Here is a 19,736-nt window from a genome sequence, read left to right as displayed (position 1 = left end):
AGGAATGTGAGTGTGACGGCTGCAGTCAGAGCCTCCCACTAGCCAGGATTTCTCTAATTATAGGGTCCATTTTTGAGAACTTGCGTCTGTGATTACCCATGATCCCTCTGTGCTGTGGTTTCCTCACTGCACCCATCCCAGAAAGAGCTGACAGCCTCGTGTTTTTCTGTTTTCTCACCAAGTATATACTCGATGCCCGCTGTGAGAAAGAAAACGTGGACAAACACTCCTCATGCCACTCCTTTTTCCTGTCCACTCATCTCTCTCATCCTCCCTCTCGAGCTGCCTCTCTGTCCTCCAAACAAATCAGCTGTAAACGCTCCCCTTTTGATTTCTCCTCCTCGTCAAGTTGGGAGAAGTTTCCCAGGAAACCGGCTTCTTTTGTGGCCGGGGGTTTTTGTGAAGGTCTCATTGGTCTGCTGGGAACAGAGAGGACAAAGGCTCTGGTTTTAATGGGGGGTGGGTGGGAGGTTGTCGGGCTGTGGAGATGAGAACCAGTTCATCCTGAGAATCACTCTCGGTTTCACATGTGTGTCTCTGTAGGAATCTCAAGGTAAGAGGCTAAATTCATTAACGATGGAGGTATTGGAAACACGGGACGTGCTGTTTTAGAGTCTGGAAAAAGACGCTGGAGTTTTGGAGGATTGAGAGAGGAGGACTGAGCTCTGATTGATTCAGAAGCTGCCTTTCAGTCGCAGGAATGCTGCCGTGAAGTATTTCCTCTCAAATATTTCCGGAGACTTGTTATTATGCAGGAGAGTCACTTCGAGTGCCGCAGATACTCGGGGCATGAGGGAAGAGTTTCCAAATTGGCGTGCAGCGACTGGAAATGTTTGCAAAGTTTGTCACCTTGTTGCAGAGGAGGTTGAATGAAAAGTTAGTATTTATGTTGACATGTGCTGTTCAGTGTGTGCCAGACTTTTTAATAGCACGGCATTTTTGCAAGCTTGGTAACAGTCTGAAATAGGAACTCTTTATTCCATTTTCTGCTTTAAAATCCTTTTAATCCTCTTGCATGAGTAGATTCTGAGTTCTTCTTGTGCTTTCTGATTCTGAAGCATGCTTTTTTTTTGCCATCTCTTGTTGGACGCTCAGCTCCTGGAAGTGGATGTGTATTGATTTGCCTCTTACCCCGACAGTAAGCAGTCTTTGCAGCACTTTAATAAGTCCCTAATCTCTACATGAAGCCCTCAGCTCCTCTCCAGATAAACACTTTGACAATACAACAAGAGTAATCCCCAACTTAAGTCCTCCTCTTCCTCGAGCTGAGTTTGATCATTTCTAACTCTGACACACCATTTTTTTCTCTCATGTAATGCCAGCTAACCTCAGCAACCTAACCATGCAAATATCCATCTGTTGCAGGCTGCTCCCCTTGACCCCGACACTGACGGGGTGGCTCTAGGTCACCGGTCTAAGTTTCCCATCCCTAACATCCCCTCCACCCTGGACAAGCAGACTAACTGGTCTAAAGCTCTGCCGCTGCCCACCCCCGAGGAGAGAATGAAAAGCAGCTCACAAGTCATCAACTCATGCATCATCCCCATTAACGTGACCGGTAAATTAAAACATCATGTTTCAAGTCTCAATCTGTTTGTTTTTCAAAGATCTCTAAAAGCTCTTTTCTGTCATTCTCTCTCATTGGCTTAAAGGAAGTTGGACATCTTTGGACATAAAAAGTTTCTTTTTCACAGTTAGATGAGAAACTCTGCTCTACTTTCATGTCTGTGTTTACTTTACAGCCAGTTAGCCTAGCTTAGCTTTAGCTTAGCTCAACACAAAGGGTTAAACATGTGTCTGCAAAGCACAAAAGAAAAAAAAAAATTGCATGCAACTACTATCTGATCTTTCCAGTTATGTTTACCAGCACCTGGTTATAGCCCTGCTTTAACAGCAAAGAGGTGGCTCAATAACTGCTATAACAAAAGAAGAAGAAAGTGTTTTATCAAATCCAATGCCTATGAAACGTATTCACCTCCTTGGATGTTTTACCCTTTTATTGATTTTATTAATAAATCATGGTCAATGTTATTTGACGTTTAAAAAAAAACATCTCTACAAAATAATGTCAATAAAAAAACAAATATTCACCCCGTTTAAATGTCTGACCTACTTCAACAGAGGTCCAGCCAACTGGTGCTAGTAGCTCACAGTTAATGAAATGGGGATCTCCTGAGTGCAGTAAATGTGTCTCAAGTGAATAGTGTGAAGACAAATTGTGTCTGGATGGTCCAGTCACCGGTTAATCAGCATTCCTGGCAACCATTACACTATGAAGACAAAAGAACACTCCATGCAACTCATGGGAAAGGTTATTGAAAAGTACAAGTCAGGGGATGAATAGAAATATTTACGAGGCACTGAACATCCCTGGAGTTCAGTTAAACCCATCATCAAGAAATGGAAGGAATATGGCACATGTGTAAATCTGCCTAGATCAGGCCATCCTCACAAACTGAGTGACCGTGCAAGAAGCACACAGGAGTTACAAGCTTCAGCAACTGAGATGGGAGAGACTCTGCATACAGCAACTGTTGCCCAGGTTCTCCACCAGTCAAGGCTGTATGGGAGACTGGCAAAGAAAAAAAACACTGTTGAAGAAAGCCCAGATCAAATCTAGACTAAAGTTCACCAAAAGTCATGTGAGAGACTTCGTAGTCAAGTGAATGAATGTTTTTTGGTCTGATGAGCCTATGGTGCTTTTTGGCCATCAGACAAGACACTAAACACTACACAGCACCACAAATACAACATCCCCACGGTGGTGGCAGCATCCTGCTGTGGGGATGCTTTTTGGCAGTTGACCCTGGAAGGCTTGTAAAGGTAGAAGGTAAAATTAATGCTGCAAATATATGAAAATCCTGGAGGACAATCTTATTCAGTCTGCAAAAGGACTCCAGCTTTGGAGATTTATGTTCCAGCAAGACAGTGATCCAAAGCACACAGCGAAAGCTACACAGAAATGGTTTAAAGACAGCATGAATGTTCTGGAGTGGCCAAATCAAGCCCAGACTTCAGTCTAGCAGAGAATTTGTGACTGCAGTTGAAATGGGTTGTTCACACCTGATCCCTGTGCAACCTGACTTGGGCTTGAGCAGTTTTGCATGGAAGAATGGAGTAAAAGTTTAGTGTCAGTCTGATTGAGGCCTATCCACACAGACTCAGTGCTGTGATTGCTTTGAAAGGTGACTCTACTAAATACTGACTTGAAGGAGGGTGAATACATTTTATAGGCACTGTAACCTGTATAAAGGATTGGACAAGGCCTGAGTGGAATTAACCATTAGTTAACTAAGGGATAACGCTGTTTATATTATATTCATTAAAATTCTCAACACTTTAGCATACTGACTACTTTGAAAAACAGAAAACAAATGAAATAAATTAGTCAATAAACATATCTCATAATGGTTAATATCTAAAATAATAATTAAAAAGCTCTTCTTTTCTATAATTATACATCATTTCTTTTTAAACACATGAAAATACTCTGAAAATGAATTTAAAAACAGATTTCTAGTTCCATTTCTGCTGTTAAGGTGCAAGAATCTATTTCGCAATTTCAAAGCAATTCTTTCAAAACTTTTCGCTGTTGAAATAAGTAACAATACGTCTTTAATCTGCACATGCTGGTCTCTTCATTAACACTGTAAAACTGTTGTGTAGTTAAAAAAAATATTTGCAAGAAATTCAAAAATCTTTCGGTGAATTATTGACGCTTTTAACCATCAAAGGCTCAAATGTTGCCCAAGGGAATCAATCTCAATGTGCAAGTCATGCTTTGTGTCCCGCGTTAATTTTCTTTCTCATGCTTTAGCGCTTTGTGCATGTGATTCTGAGGCCAGACGATGTGACACGAATGCTAATGATTCCAGTCCAAAGAGTTGAAAAGGCCGACATGATGTTATTTACTCCAGCCTGACTCTAAAGAGGAGTTTGAGGCCAGCACCGGCTGAGTCAGAGACAGTTCAGGAGGAAAAATGTACATTGTAAGCAAAGTCTGGGGATTGCTATGGTGCTGAAAGGCCTGACCTGAAATCACATGATAGTCATAACATATGGGGAGGGGGAAGGACAGGAAAACAAGCAGGAAACAAACAAACACAGACAGATTTTTATTTGTTTTTTAAATCCATCAGCAGGCCTACTTTGTTTTGTGCCAGGGTCAAGTAACGTTAACCTCTTTAAATGTTTTGTCTTTCATAATCTGACAGCTTAGACATTACATCAAGTATTAAACTCCAGTATTATCTCCACAGATTTAATCCCAGTTTGTGTAACAGTCTGTCCCCTCCTCTCTGCTCTTTTCATTGAACATATCTAACGTGTTGTAAGAGATAGCGTGAGAGTTAGAGAAGGAATCACTGCTGCTGCCTCCAAACAATGATTCCTCACATGTCCCCTCTCTCTGTTTCAGGAGTTGGCTTTGACAGAGACGCTAGTGTGCGCTGCTCGCTCGTCCACTCGCAGTCGGTGCTGCAGAGGAGGAGGAAGCTGAGGAGAAGGAGGACGGTCGCTGGCATTCCCAGACAGGTGCAGCAGGACTTAGGTATGTAACTTCTTCATGGCAGCTTCAGATTTACTGCTAAAATTTTTTCTAGTTTTGTTAGCAGTCAGTTTTGAGTGTTAAAAACCTGCTGTACTGCTGAAGAAAAGCTTTAAAATATGTCTGCGAGAATACAAGAGACATCACTGATGAAAGGAGGAATATTTTTGGTCCAACTCTGTTCTGATTCAGGATATTTTGGGGGCATTTTATGCTTTTATTAGCCGGACAGAAGTAGAAGATGACGGGATAGGAGAAGAAAGAGAAAAGGAGAATCAAATGCAGAAAAAGTTTTAAGATTAACGCCTGTAAGGATTTATATACAGCTCTATAAAGGCTCCTTAAAGGGTTTAAAGGTCTGCTTTATGGCTGTAATTAATTAGCTTACCAGGAGAATTGACATTTTATAAATCCAATTATAGTTTGATTTCTTTTTCAAGCATTTTTAGATGGTTTCAGCTTTTTGTAATGATTTAGCTGCTTTCCCTTGACATGTAAGATTGTTTTGGGTGTAAATTGAACAAAAGAGAAAGTATTGTACTGCTGTTTTTTTTTCTCTTTTAGTTTTCTATAATAAAGTCCACAAGATGGCAAAAAAAAAAATAAGTGGCTAACTGCCAGTTTAACTAGGCTAGAGCTTAGATCAGACCCTACATGATCCTGTTCTCTTTGAGTCCAGGTTTGCCCATTAACCTTATCTGTGGGCCCAACCTGATTTAAACCTGATATTTTATCTCTGTTTAAACTACTGGTCAAATGATCTGTTCAGATGAGGTCTAAATGAGCACAGCACAGGCACCTGTCTTGCAGACCTGGCCTATTTAGTGCTTATATATAGCAGTGAGGATGAGGAGCGGGCTCACTGACATCACTGTGCACTGAATGCACAGAGAGCAGAGGAACAACTGAAATATTTGTTTCCTTTTCCTCCAACTGTTGGTAATTCTGCACCACTTAGGTTATTACCATATAAATAGATCATATTTAAAAATCTAAAGCAAGATATGATTATGCTGCTGTATCTGGGAGGACATATTTGACTCCCCTTGCCCTCAGTGTGGCGTGGGCCCAAGGGGATGGGCAGGAATCCTGGCCTGACCCAGCTTCAGGCTGATCTCAGGCAGTAAATCTAACCTCTAAACCAGCAGTTCCAACCTTTTTTCCTCAGCCCCACCCTCTTCGTATCTAAGAAAAGCCAAGCCAATAGATTTCATTGACAAAAGACCAACATAATAGGCCTACATACACTTGTTCTTGAAAAACATCTATTTAAAAATCTTCCATTATAACGCCAGTCTAGTAGAGCCACTCTAGACAAAACAATAATAAAGAATTGATTTTGATTTTCTAATTTCAAAATTTAAGACTTTTTTACTCAGAATTTTTTTTTTTTTTTTGTCTCATAAATGAGCACCTTTTTAATTCTGAGTTTACTTTCTTGTAAATATATGACTTTATAATCTCAAAAACTTGGCGCAATACATTTAGTTTCTAATAATTATTAAAAAACATGTTATATAGACAGTGTCAAGGTTCCCCTGACATCAAGGGCATGATGGGAAACTCTGCCCACACATCCAGATTTCGAATGATCTAAGCTCTAGCAGTTATTGACATTTCAATTCTGGGGCTAATGTGTGGGCAGAGTTTCCCATCATGCCCTTGTGCAGCGTGTTTATATGCATTAAGTTGTGTTTGCTTGTTGTACTGCGATCCCTGCTGGGGTTCCTCTGCTCATGTTTCTATTGGATTAATGGTTTTAATGTGAGACACAATTACATTATTACATTATGAGTGAAGTTTTCCACTAAGTTAGAGGTCCCATCTTATTGTTTGCTTATGTTGCACTGTAAAGGCTTGTTTGTTGGAGAAATACTGTGATTCCCCTTGGCAAAGACTATAATTTCTATTCATGCTTCCTGTTGAGCATTTGTTGGGATTAGCCCCTGCTGCAGTGCATCAGCCAGCTAACTCCTACAGTTCATCTGATTTAGTCATGTCAATCTTACAGCTCTTGTGTTTTTCTCCTCTCAGACTCTGATGACTCCCCCGGTTCCAGAGAACGCACTGTGATTGTCCACACGAGTCCTGACATCACTCCTTCCAACGACGAGCTGTCCAGCCATCTCAGCACCAGAGACTCCGGCTGTCAGACTGAGGACTTTCTGATCTCAGGAGCGCCGTCTCGTAGGAGGATCAGAGCTCAGAGAGGACAGGGAGTCTCTCTGTCTCTGTCTCACTCTGCAGGAAACATCTCCTGTCTGCCAGACGGCAGTGAAGCAATGTTCAGCGCCAGTGTGGGCGCCCGCCTGCGCTCCAGGAGTCTGCCTCGGGACTCGAACAGAGTTATTGATAACGGACACCAGGACAGTGAGGATGAGGCTGAACTTTCCCCGTTTGATGCTGAAGACTTCATGCCAAGTCACGGGGAGCTGATCCTGAAGGATGAGGAGGAGAGCACGGATGACCAGGCCATGACCGAGCACACGCTGGGTCTGAAGTACAAACAGCTGTCAGAGAGTCCGGAGCGGGGCTGGATGGAGAGAACCCGCTCACAGCTGCCCAGGAAGACTGACATGGGTAGCTGCGAGATCTCGTCCAGCTCGGACACCTTCAGCAGCCCCGTCCACTCTGTCTCTGCCGCCGGAGTGATGCTGGGAGGTCAGATGGACCACAAAGATGACCACCAGTCTTCAAGTGGGAACTGGAGTGGCAGCAGCTCCACCTGCCCCTCACAGACTTCAGAAACCATCCCTCCTGCTGCCTCCCCACCTTTAACGGGCTCCTCTCACTGTGACTCAGAGCTTTCTCTAAATGCTGCCAACAACAACCACGAAGACCACACCAGCTTCATGCTGGACCACTACCCAGGTCTGCGGACTCAGCGGGCTGGCTCCTTCTCCTCCACAGCTATGGACATTTTAGAAGAAGCAGGCGGGAGTGCTACTCCCATTGAAGGCGAGTGGAGTTACTCAGAGCCTTCACGCTCACAGGACTTCAGTCCTGAGCCGAGCAGGGAGGCAGAGAGCAGCTTAGGATGTCCGAGCTACACCAGCATGGCCACATGTGAGAGCAGCTACTCTGACAAACCTCCATCAGAGAAAGCTGACACGGTCTCACACTACTCTGTTGACACTGAAGGCTACTACACCTCCATGCACTTTGACTGCGGTCTGAAAGGCAGCAAAAGCTTCACATATAACTATGCAGCACCTGGCTCTGACTGCAGCCTGTCAGACATGACTCTGGGCAGACGCTGCCTCTCGCTACGTAAACCAAAGGTGAAGCCATGTCCGCCTAAGAGGAGCTCATCCTTAAGAAAAATATGCAGTGAGGGAAACATACCCGATAAGAAAGAACCAAAGATTTCATGTGGGCAGCAGGGGCCTCTGTCTTCCAAGGAGAGGAACCTGCAGCTGCTACTGTCCGGCTCTCAGAATCGTCTAGAAAACTCTCCACATGTCAGAGAGCCCCTTATGGTGTGGGGGGTGGAAGGCTCAACTGACCTGCCAGATTTAGGTGTGTTTAGCTCTACGGACGCTCATTCATTCAAAGATGAAGGGGTTGTACAGTCAGACTATGCAGATCTGTGGCTCCTGAATGATCTAAAATCCAGCGACCCGTATAGATCTTTATCCAACTCCAGCACAGCGACAGGTACGACTGTAATCGAGTGCATCAAGTCGCAGGAGAGCTCTGAGTCTCAGACATCACAGTCCGGCTCCAGAGCCACCACCCCGTCACTCCCATCTGTGGAGGGAGACTTCAAGCTGACGTCTCCAGAGAAGCTGGCAGGCCTGGCGAGCCCATCCAGCGGCTACTCGAGCCAATCAGAAACCCCAACCTCATCCTTCCCCTCCGCCTTCTTCCCTGGACCGCTGTCGCCATCCAGTGGGAAGAGGAAGCCCAAGGTCCCAGAGAGGAAGTCATCTCTTTCCACACTGTCACTGCAATCTAAGGCCTCAAAAAGAGACCTGGAGCTGCCCATAATCCCCCCCTCCCACCTTGATTTAAGTGCCCTTCAAAGTGTGGGAAACAAGGCCGCAGCTCACACAAAACAGATTCAAATTCTTCACCAAAAAGCTGCACTAACAGACAAACCTATAGCAGCACAGAGCACTGAAGTGTTTCACGCCCACCCCATATCCATCACACCTTCAGTGCTGAACTCAGTACAGCTCAGATCCATCAGCAGAGAACATGAAGGAAGTCAAGAGGACAAAAATAGACTCATATGTCCTACAAGATCATGTAGTAAATCCTTAGAGCTCAAGAATCATCTGTTAAACCATCATCATACGCCGCCAAAGGGCTCATATGAATCTGTGTTTACCTCAAATGAAGAGCTCACCAATGGAGAAGCAGCATGTCAGAGTGATACAATAAAGGAGAGTGAGGCTCTTTTAGAAAGTCAGACAGCATTCAGACTGCAGGAAGAGCCGTCTTCAGACATCCTCAAGGAGGCAAGGAGTCATGAAGAGGAGACAGATTCAGGAGAAATGCAAGTTTGCAGCTTGCAGCCCGAGCTGAGGATTGAGAATGAAGGAGAAGAGTGTCGGCCTGCTCTCTCTGTCCAGCACAGTTCAACCAACAGTCTGGATAAAGTGCCTGAGACTGACAGCCAATCAGAGTTGCTGCAGGAGAGTTCGATCAGTGATGAGAGCAGCGCGGCGGTGGATTTTGAGTCCTCAGGTGTTTCAGCAGAAGGTGCTTCTCAGGAGGAGAGGGAGGAGTCGGCTGCAGAGTCAGAGGAGCAGAGTAAAGGTAGGCGGTGTGGTCATCACTACCTTCTCGTTTTCTCTCCAAAGATTAAATGTTGGAGGGAGATTGTCAGTTTAAGATTCTTTAAAGAAAGGCTGCTATACAAGCTCACAGATAAGCTCTTCTAATTGCTTTTGGTTGCCTCCCAAACAGAATGAGGATTTGAGAGCATAATCCATTACCATGGTAAAAAGATTATTCCTCTAGCACACAGTAGTGGGGTTTTCATCCAACATTTTTTAATGCATATTTTTAACTTTCACATAAAAATGCTTGGCTGGAAAGGCTACAAATTCATGAAAAAAACTCAGAATATTCTTCAAAAGTATTTGGCCTAGGTGAGAAGAGAAATTTGGTGTTTGAGTGGAAGGAAAATGCAACTTCTCACAGTGAAATCTCATTTAGTGATCAAACGATAACGTCTCTGCAAAGCAAGCTTAAGTTAGCACCCAGGGCTTTTCCAAGAACTCTTCCAGGAGCACTTAAGTTTAAAAAAGATATTCACTGATCCCCACTTCTGTGACATAAATCCCCCTTTGTTTCTCTATACTAGCTTTTAAGCTATATAGACCATTCACACCAGGTGTCATGCATTAATGGGTAATGTTCAGCCAAACTATTTGCTGGCCATATAGGCATCAAGCAGTTTGTATGCATTAAAACCACTGTTTGTGTGCAGGGCAACGCCTGTTACAGTAGTCACGTGTCTGCAAACCTGTAAACTCCTAGTAATAATTTATGACCAGTGTTATCATGAGATGTTCTAGAAATAAGGTAGGCCTAGACCATGCTCTTTAACATTATTTATAAAGATCCAACATGATTCCTCTATGAGAACAGCATGAAGCGACGTTTAGCAACGTTACAGTAGCAAGGAAAATCTTCCTTCATCACTCATGTTCAACAGCCATCTGCCAAAGCTGTGTTTGCATAGAGGGAACTGCAGAAGGAGTGTTATTGAACACAGTATAGACTTTGTTCTTTTGCAAAGTATTAGCTAATGTTATGACTAATTAACTTACAAACATGGTGAGTGAATGACTTAAAAAAGGATTTGTAATAATTGTTTTAGGCTGCACAGAATCAAGGCTTAAGTATAACTCTGTATCTACAGTTACTGTATGCTACAGTCAGTTCAAATGTTATCTGATTTCTTTGACAGATTCTTCACACAGTGATATCACAACGTCTCCAGCGAGTGATGACTCTAGGCAAGAGGACGACAGTGTGTTTCTGTCACCCACTAAAACCAGGACCACTGAGGATCTGTTTGCTATGATCCACAGGTAAGAAGAACCAGCAGCAGCTATTTTTTGTTCTTTTTACAGTTACTGTTAATCAGGGGTGGAAAGTATCTAATAACATTAACTCAAATTACTTTTTGAGTACATTTTGAAATCAGCACTTACATACAACAATTGTTGCCCAGTCAAAGCTTTATGGGAGAGCGGGAAAGACAAATCCACAGTTGAAGAAAACTCCATAAATCTGGACTAGGATTCACCAGAAGGAATGTGGGAGATTCCATGGTCAAGTGGAGGAAAGTTCTTTGGTCTGATGAGACCAAAATTGAGCTTTTTCGCCATCAGACAAGACTGACACTAGAGACCACACATCACCACAAACACACCATTCCCACTGTGAAGCATGGTGGTGGCAGCATCATGCTTTGGGGGTGCTTCTCAGGAAAGTAACTTATTACAATTACAGACTATGATTAGTTTTTTGGGGGGGTAAATTTTTTTTAAATGTACATTTAAAAATCAGTACTGTAACTTCTACTCAAGTTAGTTTTAACCAAAGTAACTATACTTTGCTTGAGTACAACACTGTTATTCTTTCCCCCCCTCTGTTAACTGCACTGTAGCACACAGTGAGAGAACAATTTCATTTCACATCCTATAACAGTATAAACTGGAGGGTTGATGTTTCAAGGTCAAACATCTCAGAGTTGATTTTAACTCCCATGGTGTAATTTTAACTCCATTCTGAATGTACTGGTCTTCAGTTTGGATTTATTTCACAGTGTTGATCTACCAGTGTTAGCTCAACTCTATAAAGAGTCAATTGATCTAAGCTCCTCCCACTGCCATTTTAAATCTAGGGAGATATATGGGCGTAGTCGCTCATCATGCCCTATGGCAGTTTTTAGATGTGTTTGATATTCATGTATCTGAGGGGTTGTCGTTATTTTGGATGTCAGACACATTTGTTCCATGAGTGAAGTAATCCACTGAGCTAGTTTCCACATGTGACTTTTGGTGCATCTAAAGGATGCCTAGAGCAGTAGTTATCAGCTGGTACGGCCTCAGGACCCACCAGTCTGTCTTACGATGGATCGCAATCCAAGTTTTCAAAAGATTTTCAGCGATGCATGTTTAGTTACTTGAATTAGTTGCCATTTGGAGCATGATTTGACCAAAACACCTGATATAAAAAGAAAAGGGACAGTACTGTCAAATTTTATACCCTCTTCATTCATCAGGATATGTCAATTTTTGCCAATTTTCCAGAGAACTTGTGAAATTACTTCATGATCATGGGAAATGTAGCCATTTATTGCAAGAAGAGTAGATAAATATGTTGAAATATTGGTCAAACATTTAAATTCATAATTTTACAGTAAAACTGTGTAAAATGAAAGGCATGGGTGCATGTCCAATAAGGACCTCAGGAATTTTGCCACCAATTATTTTCAGACACCTAGTCACGACCCACTGAAACTTCTCCACGACCCACTTTTGGGTCCCAACCTGTCAGTTGAGAACCACTGGCCTAGAGCATATTTTTCATCGGTATGTATTACTGTTAAGGCTGACTCTTGGCTTTGTCCTTATAAGGCGAGTCCTCAGTAGGGCAGTAAATACTGTTACTTGACTAGATTTACAGATGTGTACTTTTACTTTTACTTGAGTAAATTTTAACTAGAGTAACTGTACATTTGCTTAAGTGCAGTAGTCATCTCCTTTTTCCCACCTCTGCTGTAAATCTTAACCATATTTCTGTTTGTTCAGGTCTAAAAGGAAAGTGTTGGGCAGGAAAGACTCTACTGAGTTAGGAGTGAGGAGTCGACTCGGTGCTGCATCGAGTAACACACCGCCCAGCAGTGCCGTGAGCTCCCCTGTCTCCGTACAGTCACCCTCCACTGCTGTGACCCCCCCAGGCCCACAGAGGGCCACCGGCTCCATCTACAGGAATGCTAAAAAATCCAGCACCTCCAACGAGGAGTTTAAACTGCTGCTGCTCAAAAAGGGCAGCCGCTCGGACTCAAGTTACCGCATGTCAGCCACAGAGATCCTCAAGAGCCCCGTCACTCCTAAATCTCCAGTAGATTCCTCCATAGAGTCACAGAGACTGACCGAAGACCCCACCTCCCCTCTACAGCTGCAGCAACCATCAGGAGCTGATCAGGTCTGCAGCCCATACCCCAAAGCCAACACCGAAGGCTTCTCCTCGAAATCTTTCCTCACATCTGCAGCATCCAGACAGGGTCGCTCAAGGATCCCTCCGCCTGCAAACAGCAGCCGCTACGGCATGAGGGGACGGGTGTTTTCAGCCCCGATGCAGGCGATTTCTGAGGGCGAGACGGAGAACTCAGACGGGAGTCCTCATGACGACCGATCGTCACAAGGCTCCACGTAGAAATGAAAGTGGTACGAAATGATTCTAGTTTACAGATCAAACAAATGGACCAGAGTGATTTATTATATATATGAGAATTTGACTACAGATACCATAACGGGAAGAGAAAGAAATCTGAATAAAACAAAGAATAAATCTGTAAAATAAAAATTTAATATTTCAATATAAGACAAATGTATGAAGGAATAGGTTGAGTTATAAGGATTCATAAAGACTATTTTAACATTAAAAAAAAGTTTAAACCTTTAATCGTTGATTAATTTTATATATTTTTCAAGTATATATTGATTTATTCACTGTACAAAGTTTTTATTCAATTCTTAATACATTTTATAGGTTTTCTAACATTTTGTTTAAGCTGTGATGCCCTGATCAGGGTTTTTTTTTTCTCTCTTCTTGGCCAGTCATATTTTATGCTTTGATTAAGGAGCTGATTTAACAGTCAGTCCGTCTACTTGGCTTTGTAGTGTACTAGGACCTCCTATAGGGAGCAGTGTAACCTGTTAAAAGGAGCATCCTTATTCAGTCAACAACATGCTTTAACAAGAAACCTTCTGCAAGGAAAATAGACTAATACAACTTGATGATTTCTTCATCACATCCTTATTGATGGGAATCAACAAAGAATTTTGTAACAGACCGAAAAAAAAAAAATCTGCAAGCCCAGTCAAAAGGCTAACGGTGAAAATAGTTCAATAAAAATTGGCAGCATATCTAAGACCTTTATTCAAGCACATTTTTCAAGTAATGCAAATATTTTATATTGCTTGAAAACAATTTCAACCCCAAACAACAGTATTTTTTTAAGCAATCCATCAAACTTAAATCTCCATGTCTTTTACAAGTGTTAACATATTGTCAGGCGTTATTTACCATTGCCTAAAAGTCATTTTGCATTACAGCTAAGCTACCAAAGCTAGCTAACAAGCTTTAATCCTGAACACATGATGAAGGCGGGAGAAGCATGGAAACATCTTTTCCATCTTGAAAAGCTTTTGTGGCTCTATGTTCTAGTTTTCATGGAGAAATGTGGTCAGATTCTGATGAAACTGCCGCTGTGGCTACATCCAAGCTAATCGCTCCACCAGCAGCTATACCGACTACACTACAACCCCCTGCCCTGTAACTCACACAAACTCATGCCAAAGCATGGTTAGCAGAAGGACTGAAGCTTTCAGTGTGGTTCTTGTTCTTCATTTCATAAAGAATGTGGATGAATCTGTCACTACATCCAAGTTAATTGCTACACATTAGCAGAGGTCATTGCTATCAGTACAACTAAACCCTGCCCATTGCTGCCTTGTTGTCCTCAAATGACGCTGATTGGTCCAAACCTAGGTTTGGATAGGAGCTTTTCAAGATGGAAATGCCTGATGACAGATGCAAATCCATCTGCTCTGCAAGGTTAAACATGTATTACATTTATTATTAATAAGTATTGGCTGATAATGATCATTCGGATCCACTGGTGCATCTCTAATTTAACAATAATTATTAATATTTTGATAATAGTAATAATAATAATGCAACAAAGGTAAACATACACAAAAAGACTTATGTGCATGTGAAATAAATCAATATATTACTATTAACTACTTTTTTTAAATGCTAAAATAAGTTGAAAAATTTATTCCACTTCTTTTGATGACTTAGCCAGTACTTTTTTGCTTTAAATCATTTTTTACAGATTTATTCTTTATTAATAATACACCATGACTCCATATAGATGTAATATTTGTGGCTGACTTTTATAGCCGTTTTCTTTGGTTATTCAGTGAATTTTTAAAGTTTTCTTTTTTTACCTGAGTTCAAAAAAGTTTTATTCACACAATGTGTTATAGAATATTTTTATGAAATAAAGAGCTAGCAGTGTAAACAGGGAACAAAATAGCTTACATCTTTTGCTAATAAAAATCACTAATAAATTCAGCTGATGTAAAAGTTTATGACACATAGAAAGAGGCTGGGACGCTTTACAATAAGGTCCACAAAAAATGGCAAAAATGGAGAAACGACTTCTAATAACTAATTACCATGTAGATAGGGAATTAGTTTGTTAATTCCTCATTGTTTACTGAATAACCGCTAATTTTGGAGAACCTTATTGTAAAGTTGTAAACAAAAGACCGTATGTGACTCCTTTAGCCTGCTTAACTTTTATTCTTTCAGAATTATCCTCAGATCTTTACAGTTTGAGTTTTTTTTAATCAGTAACCTGTAAAAAAGCAAAACAAGTGGGACGAGTCGTTTGTATTCTGTGAATACCTATGCAACAAGACTCCATTTTTACATTTCTTAAAGCCAACTGAGAAGAACTCTCATCAGGACAAACACTGTGTGAGAAACAAGCAGTGGAAACAAATGTGAAGCCTCAAAGCACCGATTCATGTAGACTTTTGTATATTTGACTCTACCCTTTATAAAAGCATGCTGTAAATTAATCCAGAGGTAGCTAACTTTCTAATATTCTCATGCAATAATATGAGAGCTGAAATGACTAACCTGACAATCTTGGGAGACGAGACGTGAGCAGGTGTTAAACATGGGAGATGAAAAAGTGCAAAAATAAAGTTTGAGGTTGCGAAAAAGGGAGATGTAGAAGAACAAGGAGGTCATGTATTTTTTTAAAAGACATTATAATTAGAGCCAGACTGATGTTTCAGCTGTTATGGGACTTTTACAAATAGGGCTGTATCATCTGTGTATATTATTTAAGACATTTCATTTCAAAATTCAACATATAAAAACAATAGGGTGATTTGGATATGGTGCCATTATGTAGTTTGTCCATTAGAGGGTGCTAAGACTCCATGGTTTACAATCTTTGTAGCACTGACAGCAGCTCAAGCGTCAAACTGCAGTAAAATTAAATGAATAATTCAATGCAAAATCAGTGAATAGTGAGGATGGTTTCACAATAGGGACTAAGGTCAGGACCTTGGGAAACTTGATTTCAAAGTGTGGTTCATTTAATCAGTTTGAACACGAGCGTACAAGGACACCGGGCCCAAGCCCATGCAGGAATTGCAAGACCACACAAGGTTCTCCATCTCTAAAATGAGACTCTCTCGGTCTGTTGCATCATATAACCTCTGTGACCCACTGATGGAGGACACCAGGAGGATTTTCTTGTGTTTCGTATGCATGGGCCGGACATAGCCATCAAATAGGGTGAGTGGATCTGGCACCGTGTAGTGCCTAGAGCACAGGATGAGACATAGTGTAGATAAAGTGACAAGATTTACCATCAGGAGTCTGTGCATTGTGTGTTTTGGAGTTTACCTGATGCCTTGAGCATTCCCATTCCTATTTGGGTTGATTTGTTCCATGTGGATTGATGTGTTTTGGCAGCTGGCTCTGCTGAAAATAAATTTAACAGACATATCAGAGAGCAGATTAGAGTGGTGCTTTTTGCATGCATCAGAGATGTACCGGAGCATGTTCTACGGAATTTAAAAGATTGATTGAAGACTGAGAGAGAGCGATTTGCTCTGGTGTGCGCTTCACATTCAGATTGCTAAGTGGACAGAGTATGTGGGATTTGAGGGTAATCAAGCATGGTCCACTGGAGATGAACACTGTAAGTAGAGGGGTACTCACCAATGAGTCAGGCTGTATATGTAATTCTAGACATCTGCTGTCTCTTCAAATATCATTGTATCAGGGCAGCACAGACCCATTTCATCCCCTGAGCGCACAGTAGATGTGGAGTTAAAAATAGGGTTGCTGGTGGCATTTCAAAAATGATTCAAGGGGAGCCCTCCATGGTAGCAAGATGGAGTGCACTGTCTACACACAGTTTAAACAAATGTCCATGTGAGTGGTTGCCATGTTGCGATTTGTGATCTATGTGCACATGGCAACCTGCTGTATCAGGCTGTGTATATATGAAGCCTGCATCAAAATGCTGTTGCTGATGAGGAAGTAGATCAGTGAGGAAGAGGGAAGTCACATTCCAGGCGCCGACCAAGGGAGACTGTCTCAAGTTAAGCCTAAATAGCTGAGAATTGGTTGACGACATCTTTGCGGGACCAGCAATGTATGACCTACCTGATTGACATTTGTTGTGCAGGCAGCGATGTTCCCAAGGACTTTGCCCTGCCACCGTCGTGTGAGGAGTGCTACCCTTGCATAGATCTTTTCTCATAGGTGTTTACATGTGATGTAGTTTAAGGAGACAAAGGACACCAACCACTTTTTAGCTGTGTTAGCAACTTCTGTAACCAGTTTACTGAGTAAGACAGTTTGGCGTTCCCGGTACCTAAGCATGCATCTTTCAGTCCTTGGACCTTCCAGTCTTAATCCTCCGAGGCCTGGAGGTTGACTGATGACCAGAGGTGCTGACTGGACTCCTTTGTAACAGCTTTTCTTTGGTGGCATCGTTGGGTATCATTGGCAAGACCATGTGTCTAATGCTGATATGCCCAGTAGAGCTTAATGGGGTCAAGTCTCTGAAACAGGAACAGCAGCTGCACTCACTTTCACCTTGCACGCTTTCCAAGGCCTGATACAGCTCATCGCATACTGCTGATCCAGACACTTGGGGTGACCGAGGTGTTAGCTGGGAGGATACCTGGAGAGACGGGGCTTGAGCCTAGTGCAGGCCTGGAGGATGTCTATCAGGAGGCCAGAGCAGTAAAGGACCAAGGTTTACAGGGCAATGTGCTGAACCAGCATACGCTTCCGTACCTGACCTGACCTGACAGTATGAAACAGTCGTCCCTAATGTGAAAACAACCCAACTCAGATACGGCTCATTTTAGTGAACACATTCAGACATTAATCTGTGCATTTAATCCCTTCTAAAACCAATATCAGCCTTAAACATCCAGTATCGGTCTGGCTCTGGTTGTAATGGTCATTTCTGGTTTGCTGACTTGGTGTGTTTATGAATTGTTGAAAAAGGCAAGTGGAAAGTGTTTGGGAGGATTTAACATGCCTTATTTTTACTCTGTGCTTACAAAAGAGACAATAAGTGTGGAAGCAGCCGCAGCAGAAATGTTCCTGTGTTTGTGAGATTTTTCTGGTTTGTTTAAACTTTGCAGGATTACATTTAGAGGCAGGTGATGAAAAGTAGATCTGGATTTTGGGAAGTGACATTTGGACTGGTTTTGTACCAAAATGCTTGACTATTCTACTCCCCTTTAAAAGAATATACTGCCATGGTTTATACAGTTTATATTTTCTGTGTTACACAATCCTAAATATATTTATTTTTATAGCTAACAAAGATGAACTTTACATGCTCCCTTACACCCTCAGATAACCTAAACTAAAACATAATTATGCAATAAAATGCTGGTATTATTAACAATAATGATATTCTATCAGATACATATTTTGCTTATAAGAGAGGATTTAAATCTTATCTCAGACACTGGGTGCAGAGACAAACATGAATGCAAATAAATACTGTCATTAATGGCTTCAACAGTAATAAGCTACTCAATCGTTTGGAGGTGTTTTATTACCCCAGAGTGATATTAAACATGGTTTTTATTGCAGTGATAGAGCTCAACCATCATGAGTCTTTGCAGCCATATTTTCCTGTTGGTACACTGTAAATATCCACTTAATTTTGGCCTTAACGAGACTCCGTACTAATGTCACATAACAGGGTACACAACAAGTTTATTTCGTCTGTGAACCTTCATTCCACCCTTTTTCTTTTGGGTTATTTTTGTTTTTTGCACTGATAAAGTGATGTTTGTGAAGTTTCACGAGTCTCTTGCTGTACCTGGAGATATTTATACACCTTTTTACATCGAGCTGTTTGACTTTCCTTCGATGATTTTCTCACTGAAAGAGTGAACTAGATGTTTCTGCCAAAGGCTAAAAGAAAAACATTAGTGGCTGTTTTCTCTCCCCATATACTTGACTGAAACCTTTTTGAAAACATTAAACCAACACTATAGATGATTTCATGTGTGGTACTACATGCATTTCATGGTTCAGATACTCCTCTGTGTACTGTAGGCATCAACTTTGTATTTTTTTTGTACAAATGTGTAAATATGATAACTTTTGTTGAATTGTTTCTTATGTAAAGAACAAAAAATGTTTTCAAAGTTTACATTAATTTCAAACCTTTGTATATTTTTGAGCTGTGGAACACTTTGTCTTGTATTTATTTTTTAGTAAGAGTTGTGGAGATCCCATAGTAAATCCTATTAAAGCTAGCACAAAGGCTGCTTAGCGTCTGTGTATAAAAAAGACAAATAAATGTGACTGCTTTGGAAATTACTCTTTGGGTTTATTTGTCTGGTTTTCTGTTTTTTTATTAATATTTTATAGATGTTACTGTGGAGCACTGGTTCTCAACTTGGGGGTCGCAAGACATTGGGGGGGGGTCTCCAAATGCCTTAAAAAACTAAGAATATTATTTTAAATTACACATTTGCCACTTTACAAAAATTTTGCATAATTTAACAAGTTTTTGTCAATTTTTGACCCTTGTCCACCACTTTTTTCTGCCTGCTTTGCCACTTCGAAACCAATTCTTGCCACTTTCTACCTATTGTTGCCTCTGTTGAGCCATTATTGCCACTATAAACCACTTTTACGTCCATTGTTGCCCATTTTTTTTACCACATTTCACTGTTATGTCAATTTTTGCAAGTTTAACCAATTTCTGCCTCACTTAAATGATTTTTGCCAGTTTCAACCAGTTGTTTCTCCCATTTTACCAAAATTTCCACACACTTTTGCCATTTTAAACCCATGTCAGGCACTTTTTAATCCCCTTTTACTACTTTTTCTGACTATTATTGCCAATTTAATTCATTTG

General features: G+C 41.3%; 1 protein-coding gene across 2 annotated transcripts in view; it reads left to right on the top strand.

Annotated features, from left to right (window-relative positions):
• The window catches only part of nhsa (Nance-Horan syndrome a (congenital cataracts and dental anomalies)), a 136,181-nt gene extending 117,009 nt beyond the window's left edge, over positions 1-19,172 (top strand). Inside the window, exons 1-6 of one of the 2 annotated variants that reach the window (XM_041791199.1) lie at positions 600-876; positions 1,366-1,558; positions 4,418-4,549; positions 6,581-9,310; positions 10,470-10,593; positions 12,322-19,172. In XM_041791199.1, the coding sequence (XP_041647133.1) occupies positions 1,504-1,558; positions 4,418-4,549; positions 6,581-9,310; positions 10,470-10,593; positions 12,322-12,949 (3,669 nt within the window). In that variant the 5' untranslated portion in view covers positions 600-876; positions 1,366-1,503 and the 3' untranslated portion in view covers positions 12,950-19,172. Of the gene's footprint in view, positions 1-599; positions 877-1,365; positions 1,559-4,417; positions 4,550-6,580; positions 9,311-10,469; positions 10,594-12,321 lie in introns of those variants that run through there. The other variant, XM_041791198.1, reaches the window with a different exon arrangement.
• The last annotated feature ends 564 nt before the right edge of the window (positions 19,173-19,736 follow it).

Source organism: Cheilinus undulatus, linkage group 7, assembly GCF_018320785.1.
Source record: "Cheilinus undulatus linkage group 7, ASM1832078v1, whole genome shotgun sequence".
NCBI lineage: Eukaryota > Metazoa > Chordata > Actinopteri > Labriformes > Labridae > Cheilinus > Cheilinus undulatus.
The sequence above is the reverse complement of the archived record's forward strand: the minus strand, read 5'-3'. Positions and strand labels throughout refer to the sequence as shown.